This window comes from Euwallacea similis, chromosome 6 (genome assembly GCF_039881205.1).
Source record: "Euwallacea similis isolate ESF13 chromosome 6, ESF131.1, whole genome shotgun sequence".
NCBI lineage: Eukaryota > Metazoa > Arthropoda > Insecta > Coleoptera > Curculionidae > Euwallacea > Euwallacea similis.
Genome location: NC_089614.1, coordinates 712,719 through 737,169, shown reverse-complemented (window position 1 = coordinate 737,169; position 24,451 = coordinate 712,719). Strand labels below are relative to the sequence as shown.

General features: G+C 36.3%; 3 protein-coding genes across 6 annotated transcripts in view; 1 reads left to right on the top strand and 2 right to left on the bottom strand.

Moving 5' to 3' along the window:
- spri (sprint) overlaps nucleotides 1–19,431 on the top strand; it is an 84,107-nt gene extending 64,676 nt beyond the window's left edge. Inside the window, exons 3-18 of the mRNA XM_066390851.1 lie at nucleotides 12,227–12,429; nucleotides 13,360–13,551; nucleotides 13,599–13,804; nucleotides 13,861–14,114; nucleotides 14,164–14,269; nucleotides 14,323–14,562; nucleotides 14,618–14,906; nucleotides 14,957–15,229; nucleotides 15,964–16,116; nucleotides 16,178–16,322; nucleotides 16,545–16,819; nucleotides 16,872–17,155; nucleotides 17,212–17,535; nucleotides 18,522–18,785; nucleotides 18,837–19,005; nucleotides 19,064–19,431. Of these exons, the coding sequence (XP_066246948.1) occupies nucleotides 12,227–12,429; nucleotides 13,360–13,551; nucleotides 13,599–13,804; nucleotides 13,861–14,114; nucleotides 14,164–14,269; nucleotides 14,323–14,562; nucleotides 14,618–14,906; nucleotides 14,957–15,229; nucleotides 15,964–16,116; nucleotides 16,178–16,322; nucleotides 16,545–16,819; nucleotides 16,872–17,155; nucleotides 17,212–17,535; nucleotides 18,522–18,785; nucleotides 18,837–19,005; nucleotides 19,064–19,188 (3,502 nt within the window). The 3' untranslated portion in view covers nucleotides 19,189–19,431. The remainder of the gene's footprint in view (nucleotides 1–12,226; nucleotides 12,430–13,359; nucleotides 13,552–13,598; nucleotides 13,805–13,860; nucleotides 14,115–14,163; nucleotides 14,270–14,322; nucleotides 14,563–14,617; nucleotides 14,907–14,956; nucleotides 15,230–15,963; nucleotides 16,117–16,177; nucleotides 16,323–16,544; nucleotides 16,820–16,871; nucleotides 17,156–17,211; nucleotides 17,536–18,521; nucleotides 18,786–18,836; nucleotides 19,006–19,063) is intronic.
- On the bottom strand, nucleotides 10,514–12,087 carry LOC136409663 (lipase 1-like). Of its 2 annotated transcripts, XM_066391330.1 has the most exons (7): nucleotides 11,906–12,087; nucleotides 11,530–11,852; nucleotides 11,232–11,478; nucleotides 11,039–11,179; nucleotides 10,900–10,984; nucleotides 10,731–10,852; nucleotides 10,514–10,679 (listed from the first exon to the last, which is right to left on the bottom strand). In XM_066391330.1, the coding sequence occupies exons 1-7, from the start codon at nucleotides 11,993–11,995 to the stop codon at nucleotides 10,515–10,517; spliced, it is 1,173 nt and encodes a 390-aa protein (XP_066247427.1). In that variant the 5' UTR covers nucleotides 11,996–12,087; the 3' UTR covers nucleotide 10,514. The 2 variants fall into 2 exon arrangements, with proteins under 2 accessions (XP_066247427.1, XP_066247426.1); XM_066391329.1 differs by having other exon boundaries at nucleotides 10,514–10,852.
- A 33-nt stretch (nucleotides 19,432–19,464) lies between the features above and the next one.
- The window catches only part of LOC136409420 (lysoplasmalogenase TMEM86A), a 53,628-nt gene continuing 48,641 nt past the window's right edge, over nucleotides 19,465–24,451 (bottom strand). The window contains exons 1-7 of one of the 3 annotated variants that reach the window (XM_066390904.1): nucleotides 22,461–22,573; nucleotides 22,290–22,402; nucleotides 21,854–22,011; nucleotides 21,540–21,733; nucleotides 20,593–20,699; nucleotides 20,422–20,535; nucleotides 19,465–20,360 (exon numbers count right to left, since the gene is read on the bottom strand). In XM_066390904.1, coding sequence (XP_066247001.1) covers nucleotides 20,094–20,360; nucleotides 20,422–20,535; nucleotides 20,593–20,699; nucleotides 21,540–21,733; nucleotides 21,854–22,011; nucleotides 22,290–22,310 — 861 coding nt within the window. In that variant the 5' untranslated portion in view covers nucleotides 22,311–22,402; nucleotides 22,461–22,573 and the 3' untranslated portion in view covers nucleotides 19,465–20,093. Of the gene's footprint in view, nucleotides 20,361–20,421; nucleotides 20,536–20,592; nucleotides 20,700–21,539; nucleotides 21,734–21,853; nucleotides 22,012–22,289; nucleotides 22,574–24,451 lie in introns of those variants that run through there. The other 2 variants (XM_066390905.1, XM_066390903.1) reach the window with 2 other exon arrangements.

Sequence of the window (24,451 nt, the reverse complement as noted above, 5' to 3'; positions counted from 1 at the left end):
AAAACATCTTTCATTTGGACCACTTCGGGTCTGCCGTGATATGGAAGAAAACGGAATATAGCACTAGCACAAGTTCCTGTAAAATTCATAATTAGAATACCACCATTCGAAAGCTTTTCATTCTTCCTCGACTTCCCAGTGAAAGGCTCATTTCGTTTTGCCCTTTTCAGCGAATCCAGACTTAGGGAATGGAAATTATGAAAAGTATTTAGAAGATATCGATTCAAATACTGAGTGATTCAAAAGTACGGGTCGCTACTTCAAGGACGTATTCTACTCATTAATATAAGATCAAATTTTAAATACTTTTTCCTAAATCGTTTCTTAAGAAAACTATTTCGATTTAAAAATGGGGCCGGTAAAGTGGTTTTTTGATTGGCGAACGGGAAGGCATAAAGTGTTGAAATTTGGTAGGTAGCCATAAAATTGTATCTGGAATATTTTTACAAAAAAAAATTAAATAATGTGTGAAGTGATGTTTTGGAAGGAGGTACGCACGCTTATTTTTTATAGAAATTTTTGTAATATGAAATTTTGACACGAACAGATCGCATTCGTAAAAAGCAACCTTTTTTACAATAAAAAAATACTATTTCCCAAATGCTCTTAGTCTTATCGTTTTCCAGAAAAATAGGTTTAAAAAATTATGCCTAAAATTTTATATAACAAAAAATAAGCATATGTAATATTTAAAAATGTTCTTTTTGTAAAAATATTTCACATCCAATTTCATTGCTGCCTACCAAATTTTAACACTCACTCTTTTGCGACTCTGTTCACCTGCGTTCATCAATGTCACTCTGTTAACGAATGAGGGTCAAAAAAATTACTTAACTGGCTCCATCTTTAAATAATCATAACTTGCTTAAAAAACAATTTAGAAAAAAAGTGTTTAAAGTTTTACCTTATATTAATATGTAGATGCCCCCGAAATAGCGCCCCGTACTTTTGAATCACTATGTATATAGCAATACAAACAGACAAACCTGACATAAAATGAAAATGTTTAAGAGAGAAAAAGAAATTGGAAAGGGAAAATACGATTTTTAGACGTAATAAGGATTTAAAACGCCTGTCAATTACGTTAAATAGATGCAATGATAGACACCTTGAGATTTGATCGAGCATAAGTGCAAACTATGTGGACTTGAAGAGGCTTTGCAGATGTTACGAACGAAACTTGAAGAACTTCGTTTACATCATACATCTCTTGAAAATGTTTATTTTACATAATACGTAATAGAATAAGTTTTTCTTGGTGTGACTTAATCAAAAGGCTTCACTCTCTCTTCCCTTCGCCAAAGGAGTCTTTAAGCTTAAATTTTTCTGCGGTTGCTTAGAATATGCATGATTTGTGCTTCATTTTATCAATTCAAAATTTCAATCGTCTCAATCCTACTAAAATTATTATAGTAGAAACCTAACACTCCTCTTGCAGATGTTCGGTCTTGAGCCACATAACCACCTAACCGAGAACTTTGTTATGTTATTAAAAAGTGCATTCTTTTGAAGAACAACGTTTGGCTTTTCACGGCGAGATTAAAACATAACGGCTTATCCAAGCCCATGAAACAGTACACGAGCTGTAGTTGCAAGAACCATAATCGTATCCTTAATACTTAGGCATCATTAAACGTGGAACAAAAATGAATGTGCAGAGCTTGGCAATTACTTTCGAAGGCCACAGTCGGTTGTTTGTTCAAGTATTGAAAGTGGTTTGCTTGTAAACAAAAAAATCGTTATAAGTGCTATTAAGATATTCTGTAACAGTAGTGCCATATAGCGGTGGAGAAGTTCCGGGAAAAATTTCATAAAAATTTTAATAGTTTTAGATTCAAATTCCCCGAGCTGGAACAATATTTCTGTGAAGCAATTCTGTGTATCCATATTTCCCAAGAAAGTTATGCCGTTTACACCGCTGTTACCACTCTATTTCACTTGAATTTTTTAGGTTTGTTAATTACATGCACTCATTCTTTCCTGGGTTTAATTTAGAACGCTTTAAACCATACCATAGTGAAAACAATGTATTGAAAGGTCACTAACATTTACAACTCTCGAAAGTTCGCGACCCCTCGCCTCTTACGTGGAATACCACAACCATTTCACCGTCCGCGCGCAACCAAGACCCATAATGGTATGCGCTTTACACTGCAATGGTTGGAAGATACCCTTACATGCATTAACGAAGTTTTCACCACACCTAAACGAATAAATCTCTTGGACCCTTTCAGATCGAAATTCAGTTAATGCTATCCAGTTTAAATCCCCCTTAGGGGACATATCTACGGTTCGATGGCGCCACTCTTTTTCTGGAAAATTCAGAGCGCATCTTGCTCTACTTCCAACGGATAAGTCAATTTTCCAGAGATAAATTTGTATGCTCTTAATTTAATCTGCCAAGCAACAGGGCTTGGGGCTTTGGATGTGGGGTGGATTTTAATTGACTTTCTCCATTACATCTCAAATTCAACATTAAAATGGTGTACTGAGGTGTAAGTTGTGTGTTTCCCTACAGCTCGAAAATGCCTGGAAAAACGTAATAAAACTCAGCTGGGAATGATGTTACCAGAAGCTCTGCCAAGATTGGACAATGATCTTCGTAGCCCTAATAACAACACCCATCAGTTACCACGGACAAGGGCTAGTTTGTGCTTGTCTCCCACGACCACAGATTGTGCTTTTGTTATCGACAACAAGAGAAGAAGTTGGTGTGGGACGCCCTCAAGTGCAGGACCTACGCCACCATTTTTGAGGAGATATGGGGAGTTAGGGCATTTCAAACCGCGGTAAGGAGAGGAATGACGCCAGATTGCTATTTTTACAATTTTCTTTAAAAACATTTGGGTGTTATTATAGAAAATTCCTTCTGTTGCTGAAAAGGGTAGATGTCGCACCGGGTGAAAATATATAATAAGGCTAAAATGTATGGTTTATGCTTTGTAATTGTCTTTGTTTTGATTGCAATGCTGGTTGTCTTCAAGATTTTTCTCCTATTATACAGTGCAACAATGATTGAAATGCGCCGCTCTGTACTGAAATTCGCCTTTAATGCTTTTTTTCACTAATTTTCAAGGTCAAGAAATAGAGTGTCCAATCAGCTGAGCTCAAGTGACGTACTTAATATACTTTCGATCTTCTGGCAAAAATTTGTTTATTTTCTCTTAAGAAAATTCATTTATAGGAAAGTAATTTTTTATCTAATGCTCTTGCAAATTAAATACAAATTGAAGTTATTCAAATAAGTCTGGATCAGGTTGATATTTCATTATTTACAACCACAAATTATGATTACAATTTATAATAAATGCTGGAAGTGCTGGCCATTCTACTGAAGACACATTTTAACACGTCTCCTCATGCTTTGAAAGATTGTGATCAATATGGCAGGTGTTATTGCATTAACTGCTTCAGTAATGGTTTCTGATAATTCTTTCAAAGTATGTAAACGATTTTTGTACACAGTAATCTTTAACTAATCGAAAAAAAAATAGTCCAGAGACATCAAATCCGGAGTTCTTGCAGCCCATATATTTTCACTAATGACTTTATCTCCATATAAAATTGCTCTAGAAATTTTTAAGACGTCCAATCAAATATGAGTGAAAAAAATTATCTGTACGAACATGATTAATGACCGTTGTTTGACAATGGATGAAAGAAGTTTTGATAATCATTTAACAATAGATCCACTATTTCGATGAAGCGGACGCTTCAATCATTATTGCTCACACTTTATTATCGATTCTAAATTGCAAACCGAAGAATTCAATAACGTACATTTTTTAGAAGAAAAAAACAGTATAATGTCAATAAAATCAAGGTATCAAAGTTTAGTATTAACTTTTATTAAGGTAAGACCATTTTTGAAACTTTTGCGTTTACATTACGCGAAATGGAATCATTTTTTGGATAAGAAGTTTACTTTTAACGAATATTCCATTACAGGTTTCGCTTCTTTCCATATTTTAACGAGCATCAATGTCTATAAGATATTTGGAATTTTAATTGATTATTTCGAATTTAAATCATCATTTAACGTGTTTCAACAGCGGTCGTTGTTTCACAAGCATTAACGGTACAAGCCTGCAGCACCTGCACTTCATAAGCCCTAAAAGGTCGTGGATTTGCCATTAAACAGGAGAAATCCTGTCTCTCAACTTAATGCCACAACGACAGAGGTGAACGTTTTGTTCGGCTGTAGATGCCAAGGTGTGGTTGTTCATTGAATTCCGCAATTGCATTGTGTGCAGAATACAAAAAGTGGTGATTTTATACAGAAACTTTCTATAATGTACATTCAAGTAAACTGGCATCTGCATTAAATACTATAGAACACGTTGGGTGGTGGCTTCAAAGCTGGACATCTGCTTCCAGTTCATGGTCTGTTTCCAAATCGGCGTGATTTCAACGTCAAGTGCGTTAAAATCGAAAGTGACTCCCTTTGGCTGGAAATGGCTTGTATCCATGTTGAGGATGTGCAGAAATAGGGGGGGAATGGAGAGGATATAATAACATGGGAAGAGATCAGAATCAATAATGACAGAATTTGAGGTGATTTGTAGGTAATTCTGGTTAGTTAAATTTTTCGTAGGTACCCAGGTACTTTCAAGCGGAATTTGAACTGGTGGAAACCCATCACCATAAAACTCGGGCCTATTAGGCCACTCTAGTTTTGAAACGTAATAAATGGAATAATAACCTAATCTAATCTAATAGTGAGGAGCGGAAAAGTGCATTACTTTTTATCGCTCTAGCTTATTACTCTAATAACCAGCTTTAGAGATACACAATGTACCACTTATTTCTGTGGCGTCTTGTCGCTTTGCTGTGCCATAACCATCTTTAGCTTTCTTTTAAATGCCTTTAATAACAATGAAATACTGGTTTGTTTTGATGAAATTGTCTTAAGATCTCATCTGGGCTGGGACGCCTCGTTTCGGTAGGATTGAGATTCTTGTTATTATTTATTCACAAGCTTGATTGGTTCTCGTTTGATTGCTGTGCAGGAAAAAAGCTTGTACACTGTGTTTAAAACTTTCACAATTTAAACAGAGATAAAATCACAAATGCGTGACGTTTTACCAACTGTTCCCTCGTTCCCTCTTCGACAGGACATGAATGCGATTTCGAACACGGAAGTTTTATGCCAGAGTTAACGTAACAGGTGCAGGAGATAATGCATGATAATACACCCTATGCCACATTGTTGCCCAAAGGAATATTATTACAGAGTTGCAATGAAACCGCCATTTCCAACCGAATGTTGTAAAGATTTGGGGAGTTTTGATGTGAGTAGGTAACAGATGAAAAATGAAATTCAAGCTCAGTAGCTTCAGTAGAATTCAGATCATTCAAGCCAAAATGTTGTGAATTGTAGAAATGAGTACGGTGCATCAAATTCTACATTCTTAATTCAATTTCCCAGAGTTTTTGAGCCGTCATACGCCACACTTGAATGAAAAGATCTTAGAAATTTTGGCAGAGAATCAAAAGAATTTTTCTTTTTGGCTGACGACTAAGTATACTTATTTTTATAACCTCCATAATTTAGGGCCAATAGGTCAAGGTTCTGGTAATTCTACCAAGAAGATAATATCCATGTAATCGTAGAGCATTGATTAGTTTCATTCATGCATGGAAATTATCTTCGGTTTTTGTTTGGGACAAGTCATGAGTTTCTTTGCTTGTCGATAACAGACTATAAACACTCAGATTTTTTTAAAACTTTTCAATAGCTTATTCTTAAAGACTGAGATATTACACATGATAGAGGTGAATCTAATCTTTCAATTACAAAAGCAAATCCATTAAATTTTGTTATAGAACAATGAAATTTTTGTCATGCCTCTTAAGGACCTTTTCTGTTAATTGGTTACTACATATTCCCAGACTTTTAGAGCTTTCAGGCGCTTCTAATAAAAATCAGAATTGGGCCAGTTATACAAGGATCATTGTCAACAGTGGTAAAATTATTGCGTATTTTTGACTCATTAATTATACTTATCCAATCTCGAGGTACCTCCATCAGTCGGGCACTTCTACAGTCTTCACAAAATATAAAATTAAACCTTTTAATTATTCTGACTCTCCATGTTAATCAAGTATAGTCAAAAATATTTTTTAATCTGATACAATTACATAGGTATATCACTGGAAAGCTCAGCAAATGGAAGTAATGCAATTTCGCTAATGCTCATTCGGTTTTCCATTAGGGGCCGGCATATTTTGTTCGAAATTAAAAATCTTTCTCATTACATTCTGCCCACAACAACTCTCTGTGCTAACTTATAAACCAGTGCAATTATCGAGGTAATAAAATGCAACATTTGGAGTTGGAATTTAATCGGTTACTACATATAATAATTAAAAAAATTTTCATCCAAAACAGAGATTGAATATACACATACTACTTATCATAAAAATTACTAGAAATAATAAGGGTATTTTAACCACACTTTGTAAATATATTGATAATACTATAATAAAATAAATTACGTTTGCAATATAAATTATATTGCAAGTGAACCGAAGTCTAGAAAGGCCTGAAAATTCGAATAATACGTATAATCACCATGTGAATTTACGCCCTCAGAAACTCGTCTGGGCGTGCTCCTAAGCAAATGGTTGATTTCCTCTTACGATAGTGTGTCCCAGGCAACTTGAATTGCATTTTGTAAATTCTTCTGCTTCTAAAATACGTCATGGGTTGTCCAGTGTAGTAACTCTTCTTCTTATCATGTCCCATATGTGTTCAATGGGGGGAAGATCAGGAAAGCGTGGAGGCCAAGGAAGCATATTAACATTGCGAAGTTACACATGAGCCATAGTTATACGAGCAATATGTGGCCGTGCATTGTCTTGCTGAAAAAGCACGTTTCCGATACGTTGAGTGTATAGTATAGCTATTGATTCTAACATTTCCTGTATATAACGGATGGCGTTATATGCAAAATTTGATCAATTGTATTACTACTACAACTAAATACGTATATCAATTTTGGTTGAATTTGATTCATTAATTCTAAACATTGCAATTTTTACGATAAGCAGTATGTTTTGTCCATATTTTGGGTATTCTTGGCTAACCATTTGTACAAGTTTTAGTTAGAAATAATAGGAAATTTTTGAGGGTTTGCCGTCATCAAAATTAAAGTTTACATGTGGCCGCGCTTTCATGTTCTCAACTGCAAATGTTGATGTGAATTGTAGAGCGTCGCAAATCTCTTTGAAAGTTACTGGTGTTTATTTTACATGAAAGGGAGAATCGAAATATTACGCAAACCCAGATTTATTAAATAAAAATTCCAGTGAATGAAAAGGGAGGTAAAAGCCTGTGCAATAACACACTTATAGAGAGAGGGATGTTGCGGTCAAACGCATATGGTTTGGATTTGAGCATTAATTGGATGCTTTTTAATTCAAAATTTACTTCTTTTTGTAGGGAGATGGAAAGGAGTTTTCTTGCGTTTTAGACTGCTAATTGTTGATATAATTAGAAAATGTTTATACCGTTCTTTAGTTTTCGTTCTTCATTAACCTAAAAGCCATGTAATATTCTGCTGCGAATGCCCACTTTACATCAAACAAATTAATCTGACATTTCTGAATATTCTCCTTTACGTATCCCCCTGTCTCTCGTGTTATGTCCTGAATTCCCTGAACAGATAAAAATCAATAGGATCTTAGAATTAGAGACGACAGCCGCTAACGTTGCCTGTCAATATTCTATATTAATGGCACTAAAAATCTCTTCGAGCCCCGTTAAGCTTAATTGATGGTTTTCAGATAATAGAAGTTGATCCAAAGTTTCGGGTCTTACGTAAAAACGTCGTTTTAGGCATGTGAATTAGGTCTCAAAGAAGCTCATAAAAATTGAACTTGCTCTCTCCTTAACTTGAGCATTCAAGGATAATCTTGAACATCAATTTGTGGTCACTTTCACCTACTTTAAATCAGGTGCCAAAACACCTATTTTACACCCCATCAAATCGTCGTTTAGTGCGGTTATAAAACAATTTAATTGAAGTTATCGCAATATTGATATTACTCAATTCACGAGCACTTAATGGTACTAGTGCAGCTGGCCATAGCGAAATATTTTTAGTCACAAGGAAAATGGCTTCGAACGTGGAATGTGTGTTCTTTTGGCGAGTACAAGAAATCTTTGATTTAATGGGCATGATACCAGGAAATAGCTGAGAGTGGTTATTTTGTTTTATTGCGAGGTAAATTGGGTCTCGCCGAGTAAGAAATGAGAACTGAACTTGTCGAGATCAGGGCAACGCTTTGTTCAGGCCCTTACAGGCAGGAATCCGTAAAGTCAAGTAGTTCATGAGTGGGATAATAAATACGTTAACATTTAGGACATATTTGACTAGTCGTGAAAGCTGAATTCCTTGTAAAAGCAATGCCCTCCGTCTTTTCTGCAGTTTCTAATCCTGCATGCTTATCCTGCAGAACCACGTAATTTTCCAATTCTCTTCCCCAAAAATCAGGGTAGCACTTGAGTTTCCAAACTTGCAAAATCGCCCTTGTTACCGGTCCCCTCATGTAGCTAAAGATCTTATGACTAGAAGATACCATAATTTTCGTACGAATATACAAACATTAACATAAACTAACATACCAGAATATTCGACATATATAAAAGGAAGCTATAGATCACTCGGTCGAGTGCCCACGGTAAACACTTTTTTTCTCTCTGTGTGTGTGTACCTTCGGTGGCCGCCCGCCAGCCATAACAATATCAATGAGACTTGAAGCTACTGTTTGCGCAGGAGCATTAACACATTAAACACATTAATTTAAGAAAGATCGTAGTTTAAATTTAAGCATTTTAGCATTTGCGTAAAACTAGGCACAATGAATATGAAGTAAGGAATAAAATTACGCAATGAAAATTTGCAAGCAAATACGCTTTGCGACTATTCTTTTGCTTACGATTGATTTTTTCAGATAGATGGAAGTCAAACAAGTCCAAATGTGTCATAAAAAATTCGAAAGAACTTTAATTCACTATTGACTTGAAAATTAATGAAAATAGACAGAAAATATTACCAAATTTGAGAGGAATAGGAGCAAATTCTTTAAAATGGAGGACAAGTTTATTTAGAAACTCCACGTTCTTTCGAAGAATTTCCAAATTCTTTTTAACCATAATGAGCTTATAATTATTGTTGTTAATTTCTTTTACTATGAATTAAACTTATTAGTACTACTTGATTCTAGAAGTACTTGTCCTTGAAACTGCTCGTACTTGACTTGATTGTATATGAACTTGATTATATAGGGTGACCCAAACATGAAAATGAAAAACTTTATGGGGTAGTGGGGGATATCACTCAAAACTTTTTTTCTTTAATAAACATATATCCGTAAAACAAAAAAAAATCCTTTCTTGATTTGAAGACCTTATCGATATGCACCAATGGATTGGAAAAGGAGGTTTTGTAGCCTGGCCCGCGAATTTTCCTAATGTAAACACCCTGGATTTTTTCCCATGGGGTTATCTCAAATCTCTTATCTACGAAACGCCTATTCGTAACCAGGAAGATAATGGCAAGATAATGGCCAGTTGCACACATCTAGAAGCTATTCCCGGAATATTTCATAGGGTCCGCGAGTCAATGAACTAACGGTGCAATCTTTATATTGAGGCAAACGGTCAACATTGTGAACAATCCCTGTAAGCCATAACTTATTTATCAATAAAACAACGTCTAACACGAACAAAAGTGATTATAATTACCAAAGCACTATTGCGCTTTTTCTGCTCTAATTGCTCGTTTGCAGGCAAATGTTGGTTTAATTAAAAAAACTTTTTATTGATGTCTCGCGCCGCCCTTTAAAATTTGTCGGTACATTTTTGGGACACCCTTCACGTAAAGTTTGACATCGTTTCACATCAAGGCAAGCAGCTTAGGAACAAAGTCAGGACCTGGTCCAGGAAAAATGACCAAAAAGAAAATTGCATTCCTGCGAACTTTTTGTAAGAAATTCCATTGCAGGCGTAGCAATACGTTATAAACGGTTGTCTGTCGTTAATTTAGCCATGTAATTTGTTTACGCAATTAATTCGATTGTTTTCAGCACATAGTTTTATTGCAGGATTTGCAGCTGGATATTGCTTAACACAATTAGACAAATAATTGTTCTCGTTGCCGGAATGTTTGGCAACGAGCCGCATTATTGCCGTTTTCCTTTACGGCTGACTATTAGTTTAACCTGGAAATAATGGCTCAGTTTAATTTTCCTTTAGAAATGCTTTGATTAAAACTCAGATATCCCATCGAACTTAAATTCCAACAGAGTAAGTATTTGCCTCATCAATCTCCTTGTAGATGACTGGACATTTGAGGAGTCTTAATTGCATTCTTCCGATGAGTCGCGTCGTCTGGAATAAACTTCCGATTTGGCAGTTTGCCAGAGAGAACTAAGAAATATTGTCAGCCAGAGTTATTTTGTCGGTTTTATGGGGAAGCCGGGGAAATCACAGAAATATAACCAAGAATTCAATAAAAATTTTCATTAAAATAGTTGATGTTCTTCAAAGTCTCTTCATTCAATAATTGCACGTCTTTGCCCCAAAGAAAATCAAGATGATTGAAACCCCGGTAAGGGACTCTATATATTTTTTTAACATTCGGTATATCTTTGATTACCTCATTGAGCAGCACCTGCAAACATGTTACACCATTCAAATCTCTTAGATACTCTAAAAGTCTTACATGATTCACCAGATTGTCCTCTTCTCCGTAATAAAAAATCATAGGCGCAGTCACTTTAGCCAAATCATATGAGTCAGATTTCTTTACATTCGAAAAATTCCTGTTATATGGGGCGAAGATTCCTGGAAATGTTTCCTGGTTACATTGCATTGATGTGGTTTTATGTTACCTGAAATAGAGCCTTGAACATAATGACTCAGCTGCTTTAGGGACATGCCAGAAGGAAAATTACTTAGAGCTGCCAATTGGAAATTCTGTAAAATACCTTGATGTCACAAATATTACTTCACTGTAGCGCTAAAACTAACTTTATCAGGCATTTGCTCATCTGAAGACCCCAAGAGGCCAAACAATCCATCGCAAATAAAGCTGGAGCTCCTGCATATAAATCGAAATGCTGGAGCTGTGGTAATGTCGAACATTTCATACCATTTGAGTAATTCTATGACCTAAGATTGTTACAAATTGTAGTTGATTGTTCAACATTGAATATAGAGACACCTTCAGCACGTAAGGAAATTTTCTTAAGGTGTTGAAAATAAAACTGGAAGTTGCGTGCATGTTTGTCACTGGTGCCCAAGCATTCATAATCAAAATCTTCTCATTATACTCAGGTCTCAGGGCTCCCATAACTAAGAACGATGTCACTCCTTGAGAGAATCCAATATACGATAATTTAGCTTGTCCAGTGTGCTCTAGCACATAATCAACCATAGCAGGAATGTCATAGATCCCTATTTCATGGTAACTATCATTTGAATTAACACCTAATCCCAAAAAATAGACAATATTTTTAAACCTTGAATTATAAAACGCCTCCTTGTCTCTTATGGGATCCAGATTTAAGTGCTTCCTGGAACAGGTATTTCCTCTATAATTTCCAATCCACACATCGTATCCAGCGTCAGCTAAAATCAATCCAACGGCCTTTTCAGGCCCCTTTATAACCCAATCTATGGAACTCAGCAATAAACCATGCATCAGGAATACTGCAGGCTTCTTGGTGTTTTTAGGAACCTCATTCCTGCCCTCAGGAATTCGATGCATGGTCAGGATATACCCATCTTCAGTTTGGACTTGATGCGTTTCAACTATGTATTCATAGGATTTTAAGAAATCACTCTACAGAGATGAAATAGGAGATAAATAGATGGTGACATGTGGAGTGTGCTTACAATATTTCCTATTGTTGGATGAACATCTATTGATTTCCACCAAATCACTGAAAGCGCCACTAAACCAATGCTAAATGCAACTTTATACATGTTTTAAATGGAATAGTTTTTTTTCTAATAACGTGCTTCTAACAAACGAACGAACTAAAACTTATCACCACATTGCTTATTACTCCAGCTCCAACATTTCGTTTTATAGTCATTTCATGGCAATTAATTATTCAAGAGACAGCTTATTAGTTTGAATACACATTTACTTTACATTTTGTTTACTTCGTGCTCTTTGAACTTTCAGCTGTTTAATAATTTTTTTTGTTGCAGAAATGAGGCGTTTTTGGAGCCTTATTTGCAAGATATTAACGGTCGTCAGAGTCCTCAAATAGGGGCACCGTCGCCATCCCCTCCCTTACTGAGGGCTTTAGCACCCCCACCTGCAGTGTCCTCATCCAGGTCTGATTCCAGGGAGTCTTTGATTTCCTCCAATGGAGGATCCGATGCGAGCAGTGAACGGAGCGAGGAGGAAGGTAATTCATATTGTTATGGTAATTTACAGAAAAGCACGTACGTAAGTTTTGTGGTTCTTCCATCTTACAAAATCACATCAGCTCAGGATTTTACCATTATATAATAGTTTCGCTGCGTAAGTAATTTTTGGCAGAGGTCGTTCAAATCCAGCCCTGTTCGGTATAATCAAATATAGGGTGCGGCTCTAAATTGTCTCTCACCTCCAGTCAATTTTTTAACAAATTATTATTTAAAAAATCAAACGCAGCATTAAATAGGACAAAAAACACTATGACGTCAAAAAATATATGACGTTTGTTTATTTTTCTAAATGTTGCTTTCGTCACGAGTATGGTAAAATGACCGATTTTTGAAAATTGAAATATGGGTCAAATGACACCTCAAATTAAAGGTATTTCAAAATTACATTTAATGGTGTAATATGATTTAAAATCGAGGGATTTTGTTAAAAAATTGACAGGAGGTGAGAAGCAATTTAAAGCCGCACCGTATAAAGTCATGTTCAAGTCAATATCATCATCTCTGTAAAAGAGTGACGCAAAAGGGGACGTCATATCGCTACCTGTGTCATAAAAGCTAGGTTTGAATCTAGGGTAGCGAGAGCATGTTCTATGGACGCCTGTATTATATCTAAATAGTTGTCATATTCAAAACGGCTAAATGGAAGCAATAAAAACTATGAAACCATAATACTTCCACGAAGATGTGACTGTACCTGCGGTATCTGAGCCACTTCCTTTTACATTCAAATTCAATAAAATAGCATTTCCATCTTTGAGTACATCTACAAGTTCAAAATAACCATTCAATTTATCATCATCCACTGATAAGTTTCCAACAATATACACCACATTTTCTGTTGTTTCAAATATTGCAATGTCATTAACACTAAAAACGAGAAACTTCCCTAAACCAAGATGCCTTTGCAGGTTACGGAGCAACATGTGATATTAGTCTTATGGAACGGCTAGTGCTGTGCCACCCCATATGGTTCCTCCCAGGGATTCAACGAGCCGGAGCCTTTCATCTGCTTCAAGGCAAAGAAGACGGCAGTTTCGTGGTCAGAAAATCATCGCAATCTGACACTATGGCCTTGTCTGTCAGACTACCCCCAGATAAAGGTATGTTTAGTAGCTCGTAGAGTTTCGATTCTATTTGACCATTTTAGGACCATACATCGAACACTATCTGATACACAGCTCTGAAGGGAGGCTTGGTCTGGAAACTAGTGAAAACAGGTTCGTGGATATGGCCGCTTTAATTGCTCACTATGCTAGCTGTTGTGACGAGCTTCCTGTACAACTGACGTTACCAAAAGCAATAAGGGAGTCAAAGAGTAGACAACAGTTGTCCTCACTAGCCCTCTTGGGACAGGTAATTCTTCTTGGGAAAATTTAGATTTTTATCAAAGAGGAAGTTGCAATTATTAGGAGTTTTGGAGCTACAGCCCTCCACCATCAGCAGCATCAAGCCCTGATGCAGATTTAGTGCTCAATTTAAACCCATTGATGAGCACGTTCAAACAGGCTGAACCGTCTACTCCAGTTCAATCAAGACCTACAAGACCAAACACTTTGAATTTGCTCAGTAAAAATGACCCTAATAAAGCGGATCTTAATAGGAGTTTGACTTCTTTAAAAGGAGACTCTTCTTTGGGCAAAAACCCTCCTCCGCCTCCTCCAAGGTAGGATTTTTTAATTTTTATACCAGTATTGTTCAAAAGTGCGTTTTAGATGGTCAAAACCAACTACCCCTCAAAATAATTTTACTGTTACCACTACTGTGACTTTCAGTGTGAATGCTCAAAGTCCCAGCAACGAGAAGCAAACTCCTGCTCAGGTAAATAGCTAGAATCCAACTACAGAAGCGTGTGAAATACAGAAATATTATAGATGGAGGTGGTTCATTGTGACCCTAAACGGATGTCCCCAGAGGGCCAGTGCAACAACTCTACTATATCTTCAAGAGGAAGTGTTAGGAATAGGAGCATTAGCAATCTCACATCTCCCAACTCAATTTTATCTCCCAGTTCGGATAGTATTTTGTCCCCAGACACTCTATCTCCCCTTTCAGTCGCTAAGGGAGGTAGGCAGAGCAAGAGAACTAAGCCTAAATTATCTAAACATTATCAGGTATGTAGTAAATTTTTCTATATACATAGGCAATTTTACTAATGAGTTTTGTAAGGAGAGTGATATCGTGGATTCTCCAACCATGCTCTACTACAAGAGCGGTCTTGGCGATAAAATCAGCGACTATGAAGATGTATGGGGCACCGATGGGTCTCTAATCAAACCCAAAATCAGCAACAACAATGGTAGCAGCAACTTGGCTTCCCCAGACATCCTACAACACACACCTGGGAACATGGTTTCATTGAACAACAACATTTTAAGCCCTGCTGATTCTTCTCACAATGGTTCAATACAGAGGAGCGTTTGTACCACTCCAGTATTGATGAACAACTCGCTAAAATGTAAGGAGTTCCCCAATACATAAAGCTCCAGTGAAGATTCAAATTTTTAGCCTCAAATCTGCAATCACCAGTCACAGAAACCCTTTCACCACCGCATCCACAAACCCAGGATTTGCCCAGTCCAAAACAGCAAAGTCCGTTTTACGCAGAACCTGCCGATTCTTTGACGTCCCTTCAGCAGGTGGTTCCCAAGAGATTGGTGTCCAGACCTGCACCTGGAATACCGCCCCATCATCGGCATTCCAACCCTCCTGGATTAAACTCGATGAAAGCTTTAAGTCCGGGGCTAGAGAGGGTTGAAGACGGTGGGGAATTTCAAGGAGGTAAGCCCCTCTCTTGGTTTGGTGATGAACGAAAGTGTTCACGGTTAAGGTTAGAAACTGGGTGAATTTTGTCACAAGTAAACAGTAAAGGTGTTTTTGTAATCTTTCTACTGCCTACAGATTAAAATACCACATAATAAATCCTTATCATGGTAAGGTACAAGAGAACATTTCTGTTTTCTAAACCCTAAAAAATTGGTTGCTTTAGCTTCTCTCTTGCAGGAGACATTTTTTTTTTAATTAGGTTTTCAGTACCCATATTTAGGGTCTTCAGGTTCCATTTTTATACAGGGTGGTTCATTAATAATGGGACAACCGAGAACTGAAGATACTATGAGTCACTCTGTAGACTTTATTTCGTTCCTTCTATCTAACTCAATAAAGCAACACTGAAAATTTGACTTTCGTACAGGAGATTTCTAGCTTTTGAGGCTTTAGAATTCTGGATATTTCTGTATTTATTCACATTACTTATTTGCATTTTCTACGTAAATTATTAATCATTGGAAATCAGCCAATATCATTAGTTATCATTAGTAGTAACCTTTATTGTCGTATTCGCAAATTTAGTAGAAACATACAGATATTTTTTCTTATCAATCTTATCTTTAGTAACGTGTTTATATTGACCCGTGCACAATACTCATATAGTGACGTGCATTGTAAAATTTCATCTCCGTTATAGTGCCATTGTAGCTGGAGTATTTATTCATGATGTAACTTGTCTTCCTCAGGATTAATGTCTTCATCAGTAGACAATCTAAGCCCAAAGCAACGTTTCATGGTATTGAGGAAGCCCGAGGCCAAGCCAGTCCTTCCACCCTTTATTAAACCAAAGTCAAATGGAGGCGATACCTGGCTAGTCGATAACGGTTGGAAATTCGTCAGTAAGCTTCAATGACTTTTTTTATTTATCTTACTTGATTAACAATTTACTTTTCAATTCAGCCAATGAGGCAGATATAAACATGGAATCAAGCGATCTAGATTACGACTCCGACTGGCCCACCATTCCCAATTTACTGAGTTCTCTGGACTACACTCCTGACAGCTCTGATGATAGAGCGACTCTGCATGATTTGATCTCAAACAGGTGAATAAAATATTTGGGGCATTTAAATCATCGTGGTCAAATATTAATAATATTTGGCATGCGGTCAAATGCGATTTCGAAGCAACTATTTATAGGAACACGCGGGGGGCAAAACAATCGGGATTTCGTAGGTTTCAAGATTTAATTTAAGTTTATTAATCATTTAATAACCGTAAACGGGTGAGTATAGTTGCCTCTCATTGTGGTGTATTTCTTCTTCAGATATCCCGATATTCGGACCAACTTTGATATGAACTCAGACGGTGAAAGATGCAGAATATCCGCCTATGACAATGTAGAACTCGATAGGCGCGTCCCAAGGGCTCCTCCCTCCGAAATAAGCGAACTTACCGAATTTTCGGACCCTTGGGCCGAGCCCAATCAAGTAATAACTGAGACTGATGAATCATACTCTGAGACTGTAACTCCGAACAAAATGAAGTGCGCTTCTATCAACAGGTCGAAGAGCTTTCGAGATCGACTCGATCCCTTATTATGTAATTTGCCTCCTCCAACTTTCTTCTTCAAACTAATCGATTTTTTTTGCAGCTTCAGGAAGAATTGAAGAACTAAAGAATGGGGACCAAAACGCCGGCCCCTCGAAAGCAGTGGGGAGCGCCATTAGGAATTATGCCTTGGAACTAGCTCAGGACAAAACCACCACATTTGCTCAAAATATAGATAACTTTATTGCGTGCACGTGCGAGGCCAAGGAGACCAATCCTCAAATCGTCATGAGGAATATGAGGCAGTTTATGTCTGGAATGAAAAATTACCTGGTGAAGCATGGAGAGAAGGGGTTTTCTAAGGAAATCGAAAGGGAGAGAAGCAAGGTAAAGTTCTACTTGAAACATTCAACGATTTAAATCTCAAAAACAATCATTTTCAGCTTAAATCTACGGAATTTCTGAACCTGGATGCGATTCTGGAGGGAGTGATGCATAAGCTGGTGGTCAGACCTTTGAAAGTGCATTTACAGAAATTGTTTTTTGATTTCTATACCAAAACTGGGGCGATAAGACTGCTAGCTGATAACATTCAGTATGCTGCTGAGAGGCCCATCGGGGAATTAGGGATTAAGTCAAAAGTTACGCTGCCTTCAGAAAATGTGCTCAATAGGATATCTCAATACATACAAAGGCTGCAGCAGGCCGATTCTCCTTTGGAGAAGCTGGAAAATTTGCTCGCTGCTATTGCCATCATTTTCAATTCGGTAAGATGATTTTTTGTCTTTTGAGTGTTGTAAATGAAACTGTGAGGTAAATGTGAATATGTTATGACCCTTCTGCTCATTTCTTGATTGCTATGGCCCTTTACTTAGCCACGCTACTCAAAAATATAGGTAAAACCGGTTCAAGTGGAAAGATAGGAATTGTGCAAGTGGGAGACACATAAGTTTTAAAATGCTTCCGCCAAAGATCAACAACGAAGTGGACAGAGTCAGTTCAACCGGCACCTTCCCTTTAATGTTTAGATTAGTATCGTTTTAGCTGTCTTCGCGGCTATGGAAATTAAAAAACTATCGGAGCAAAAAACAGTAATAAGAAATTATAACTTTAAACGTAAACAAACCTCGAGAGGTTAGTGGTTCCGGCTCAGTCTTCAACTCGCCAAAAGCTCATAAAGAAATATCCAAATATTAACGAATTCAGATCATATTTATTAATAACGTAACTAAGTTACGCTATAATGGGGAAATATTTTTTAAATGGGTAAAAATTTGAAACTAATTTAACCCATCACTAGATCTTGCATCAGTAAAAATTCTAAAACGATGAGAAATCTGGCAACGGATCTGGACCGATTCCGTCCACTTTAGCCATTAGTCTTTCAACCCATTGCGTTGGTCTCTATCGCAAGCATGTTAAACTTTATGCGGTTCTTCTCCTGCTTATGCCATTCTTATGTTTTCACTTAAACAGGTTTTACCTGTATGCCCAACTCAGGGAAATTTGACAAAACCTTTAAATTCGAGTTGGAAAATTATCTAGGTAGATCGTTTCATTTGAAACTCCCATAAGTTTTAAGATACAAGCGGTTATGAGCTTCTTCTAAGATGTATTAGGAGGAGACTGAGGGGAATTATCAAGCCCCAAATGGGAAAAAAATTAAAAGTATCTTCTATATATATGCAAAGACTTCAATAGTTTTTATTGTTGTTCCACTGGTCTTCTAATCCTAGTTCTAACTTCTTTCTAGGTAAAAACGGGTCAATTAACAGGATCCGGGAGATCAATTCAGCTGGGGGCTGACGACTTCTTGCCAATCTTTGTTTGGGTTATGGTAAAAACCAACTTCGTGGCCGCTGAAATCGAAGCTGAATACATGTGGGGACTGCTGCATCCGTCTTTGTTTTCCGGAGAAGGAGGGTACTACTTGACCACCTTATCTTCGGCTGTGCACGTACTTAAGAACTTTAAGAAGGGCTGTGAAGAAAACAACAAAAACCACGTAGAAAATGATGTAAGTTTGTAATATTCTGAATGAAGAAGTTTCGCTGATGAGAAATTTTAGTCTGTGTTAAAAGTTGTCGTGCCAGACGAACTTCACGGCTCGATATTGACGAAGACAGTACCAGCAAGACCGCATATGACTACGAAGGAAGTTTGCAAGATAATTGCTCATAAAGCTAGGATTACGAATCCTCAAGACTATGCTTTGTATAGACTTACCGATGGAGAAGGTATGTATTTATTTGAGGATTTGGGTTTTGATGATAACTTTGTTTAATTTTTGTTCAGAAACTATTCTAATGGACAACGAATGCCCTCAAGATTTCATGAAAGAAGGAAAACACACCATGCTGGCCTACAAACGAATCGACGCTAAAATCGCGTGGCCCACTCAGGACAAGCTCAAGATCTAGTCATTTTTTACCCGAGTCTTGTTCTATTTTTCTATATTCTGTATATAGCATTAGTCTAGTGTGAAATAAGTGATTTGTACACCCACAATTTCGTCTCATAGCGATCTTTTGATACCTATATAATTTCCGTAGCTGTACTACTTCGAACAAATACTACTGTGAATTGTGTTTAATAATCTTTTTTTTATTTATATAAAACTATACTAAAATGAAATTAATATATTCTTAATTTGGAGTATTAAACTCCTGTATATTATTTCCCTTCATGCAAACAACTTTTAAAACAAAAGTACTTTATTGATCATTAATAAATCACAGGTAAATGTGCAGTCTACAATATTGTACTTAAGTATAAAAAAATCTCAGGAAGACTTATGGATCAGATATCTTCTGTAATTTGTATATAAATAACAATGGTATGTAAGGAGCTTTTTTATTTTACTAGGCCATGTAATTTACCGTTCATAGTAGATTTATGACCTAACGTAACTAACATGATAAACCTATTGATCTTATTCTAATTATGAACACACCTATTACTTTTACAATTTAACATCAAGAACATCAATCTTCACTTTTGATTGTTTCAATCTAATCGATCTACGTACTTCCAATTAAGTCTTAGAGACTAAAAAGTTACTTATCTATGAAGATATAGGTATGTATAGTGGAAAAATATGAGCTTTCATCACGTTTTATCGCATGTAAAAGAAAGTTTTACAGTTGAAAATCTTTTTTTGGCAAAAAAACAGTACACCTTGATTCTAAACCTACTGATAATGTTTTACCCTGCATTAAACCTACACATAATGAATAAATCATACAGACTTACACTCGTATCCAAACCACATGCCCTTCATGAAGTTTATTGATAACAGGCGAAATTGTAGTTTGATGAAAATTATTTACCTTCTTCGCCTTTCCTTTTCTCTTTCCTTTCCTTGTTGCTTCTTTTCCGTTTCTTCTTTTTCTCTCTCGCTTTCGCTTTCCTGTCTATCGTATTCACTTTCCTGCGTTCCGTATTCACTTTGCTGGGTTTCGGTTTTCTTTTCTCTTTCGTCTTCGCTTTCTTTTACCGTTTCATTTTTCCAATGTGGCTTCTTTACTTTATCTTCGAGAACACTTAGGGTAATGCAAAGTTGAGCTATATAGTAGAACGTCATTATGATGACCTAAACATTTTGAATTGCAAAAGAAAACATATTTCTAGATGAAATGAAGAGAAACACGTACCTGAGCGTCAGGAATTGTAAAGATAAACTTATTTATACCAAGAATGGTATCGGATATCGCAAAAAGTATGCTTCCTATTAATGTAATAAACTGCAACCAACTCCAGGCCCCACTCTGTAGACATTCGCCGAAGAAAACGGTTATAAATTATCGCATATTATTGATGCTTACCTGAATTCGAGCTCCAGCCCTCCATATCATAATACTGATAATAAAAATGTAAAGAGGAACTACTAGAACTAATAGGCCTGTTAGTTTTCTGACCAGTGTGGATCCAACTGAAAATAAGAAAAAAATAGTTTTTTTAAATTTTGTTATATAATAGAGAATAGTTGGTTGTAAATATAAATTAATTATCAGGTAGTGTACACAGAAAATCATAGAAATATTATTTATCAGTCCTCAAAGTGTAACTAAATAATTTTCAAGGTTATCAATAAGTGCATAGCAAATGAAATTATTTCCTATCATGTGTTAAAATCTTGGAAAATTATCAATCGTTCAAAAACACTACTAATATCGGCCAGGCATTCTCCAGGTAAAGGGTCACTTATGAGAAGGTGTAAACTTTTTGAAAATGCCCTGTAATTTTTCTATAGACGAAAAAACTAAAAACCAATATATCAACCCGAGCAATTAAATGCTATAAGAAGGAAAGTTCCAAAATTCTCCTACTTAACTAGTTAAGTGACTTGAAATGTGCATTTTTATTTACCCTGTATATCTTTAAAAAAAATGTCTATTTAAAATTGATTTCCGACCGTGATTCTAGAAGAAACAGATTTTCGAAGCCTCTTTAATTTTTGAATTTCAGCTAAAAGGTTTTCGAGTTCTTAAAGCTGGCGAATTTTGCTGTATCGATTTTTTTCGTGACAAGTTTATATCATCATACCGACAGAGGAAAATCGGGAGAATTATCAGTTCTCAAAGTGAATCAAAATAATCTACCAACTTATCATTGCGCAGATAGTACGTAGGCGATTTTGTGATGTTTCAAAATCTGGAGGCTTATAGAATCACCTGAATATCTCTTAGAAAGTTAATTATAAGGTCCTAGGAAGCCTGAGGAATAAAAATCTCTCCCTTTTCCTTTCTGTTTTTCCTTAGGTGATACTTACTCATTGTGGCCATTGAGCCTATAACAGGGTACAACATCAGCTTTAATGGCCTGAATCCGAAAGCCAGAATGTAGCTGAGGTGACCGGCAGTAAAAGACAACAATCCGTGTACGAAATAGTCTTCGGACACTAGAAAAGCATCTCCGATGGCACAAAATATCAGTCCCATTAGTATACGGCAGGAATATTGATAACTACAATGTAAAAACATCCAATGCTATGACGACAGAATAGTACGAAAGTGAAGTGTGAAAATGATCAAGATAGTTCATTTTGCTCGTTAATTTTCTGGATGGGTGTGAATGACCAAATACCTTCTTTTAAATCCATTATACAATGCAAAATGCATTAAAGCTACGATTGGGGAACATTTTGTAATCACAATCCATAGCGATGGGTTATCCACGGGCAGAATGCAATACAGCAGCCAACAGATGAAGAACGGTGCTAAATCTTTCACGACAGCTTTTTCCTGAAATTGAAAAATACGTTTTTGTGATAAATTTTCATCCCATGGAAAATCGGGTTTATGGGCACAAAAACGCAAAATTTTCCCACTTTTTGGGCGAACATCGAACCCGAATTTCGGTCATCGTTGGCTGGATCATGTACCATGAACCTATCTCTGGCTAACTAATAAATTTCAATTAATATCTTGAGCATAAAGCAATCACGCTTTGTGACGTTTTTGTGGCTTATGAGAAACCACAGCGAACAATGAAAAAATCACCTAAATAATGGATTAACTACCTGTATCGCAATTGAGTTCATGATTATAAAATTTCCACTGATTCAAAGTACCACGGTCAACAACACACTTCCACAACGACGTGCACCCGACGATTTTTGCCCGTTTCAAATCGCTAAAAAACGAATCCGTTCATTGAGTGTTTACAATAAAAACTGATAACATTCACGCACATTTTAAAAACTGTTGTTATTTTGGTCTTGCTCTTCTATGCACAAGATTTATTTGTGTGCACACCATGGCTAAAATCATATGGATCGATCAGGATTTCAGTAACGCGCATGCCGTGTTATCATCGTTTCCTCTCCTGCTATCCAGTTATTACAAATTATCTTTGATTAAAGTGCTCATTTGTTGCATAAGGTTGTTTATGTTGCATGTGAGTGTTATTGTTTGCAGTAATAGCAGTAAATCTGGGTTTAAACTCTTTGCTCGTGATGATGCGTGACTGCGCTAGAGCAGGGGCCGCCAAGCTACGATTCGCGGGCCAAGTCCGGCCCTTGATCAAAAATAATTCACGAATATTCACAACATTAAATATTGATGCTTTATAAAAGCGCATAAAGGTTTTTAAAAATAATGTATCAATGTTTTATCAAATTGTAAAATGTACTGTTATTGGTTTAGGATAATTAAAATATTATCCTCATATTAACTCGAATCGCTCAGTGTGATTAGAAGCTTGTGGGCGACGTGGATTTTGATTGAATACTCGTTAGCCAACTCTCAACGCCTTTATTTTAGCTTGTAACAGTGAAGGCAACAATGCTCTTGACGTGCTTGATTCAAGAAGAAAAAAGAGTATGGTACCGGTGAAGGACGTAAACTGAGACTGCTTCCCAACCCCATCCTGGAGGATGTCGAAAAGTAGCCCCTTTCGATACATCTGGGCGCCAAATGCTCTCTCCACCCCTGAGTGGCCCTTTCTATCACCATTGCCTACCTTCTGAGTCCTTGGGGTGCTACAAGAGGTACAATTTGCCTCAAGTGTTCTTTTTTTACAACCAAGGGTTTACGCCTTTCTGTTAGCAATGGGTTATACCGAGGAGCAAACAATAGTTTATTACCTAAACCAATTAGCCTGAACAATTGGGGCATTCCTAGGAGTTACAAGATTCGGGTATTTATTAAACCGCTACCAAGGCTATCAGTAATAAGGCGTTGAAAGAGTTAATTCGTTTACAATGTACACACATATGTGTTTTTCATTATCCCTTATTAATTTCTTTATTCCTTATTAATTTCTTTATTCTTTATTAATTTCTTTATCCCTTATTTTTATCTATTTAAGAATGTTATCAAAAAAAAGAGAGGTAGACAGAGAACGTCGAGTTTTCAATGAACGATGAACATTTTTTTAATCAGGGTACACACAAGAGTTTGTGTCTTATTCGCAACGAAACTGTGGCAATTTTCAAAAAATACAATTTGAAGAGACATTATGTTAGGGAAATGGTGAAAAATATGGGAAGTTTCAAGGAAAATTACATAAAAAAACTGTGGTAGATCTTAGAAATGTTTTGTCAAGCCAAGAACATGTTTTTTTTTTAATTACAAACCAAAACGAAGTCATGGTTAAAGCAATTTACCGTATCACAACAATCGCTGCTGAAATTCTTTGAATTACGAAACGAAATCTAGATCTTTACGATAGAAAAATTAAGGCCAGTTCTAGAACTTTTAGATTCCATAGTATAGTTGTAGAAACTAACACTTTTTACTGACATGGCTGAATATGTTATCTCCCTTATTGAAAACTTTCAAGGGAAGGAAAACTTGCACATGAGCTCTTTTTCCATATTAAATCAATTGAAATAAAATTCCTTCTTATCAAATAACAGGTGCAACAAAATAATTTTCCACATTTTCAATCTTCCGAAAATTATAAAGTAATAATAAATTAATAATAAATAATAAATTAATAATTTTCTGCAAAGTATTAATTTATTAATATTATTTTCATATAAAATTTTAAGTCCTGCCCATCTATAGTTTTAAATATTCATATGCTGTCCCTTCTTTAAACAGTTTTTGCCCCCTGCATTAGGGCAATCATCTATCGAAAAATAATATAAATTGCTCCAATTTTTGGTCCTTCGAATAGAAAATGTGTTGATAACAAAATGGATTTTGAAGAAATGAAATTACTCGCAGAAAAATACTG

What these genes read in the sequence shown, in the direction of transcription:
- LOC136409663 (XM_066391329.1), bottom strand. Translation starts at nt 11,995, where the DNA reads ATGTATAAAGTTGCATTTAGCATTGGTTTAGTGGCGCTTTCAGTGATT. An exon ending in AATTTCCTTACGTGCTGAAG is followed by an intron (nt 11,180 to 11,231) that starts GTGTCTCTATAT and finishes TAACAATCTTAG; the next exon opens with GTCATAGAATTACTCAAATG. An exon ending in ATGAGCAAATGCCTGATAAA is followed by an intron (nt 10,985 to 11,038) that starts GTTAGTTTTAGC and finishes GGTATTTTACAG; the next exon opens with AATTTCCAATTGGCAGCTCT.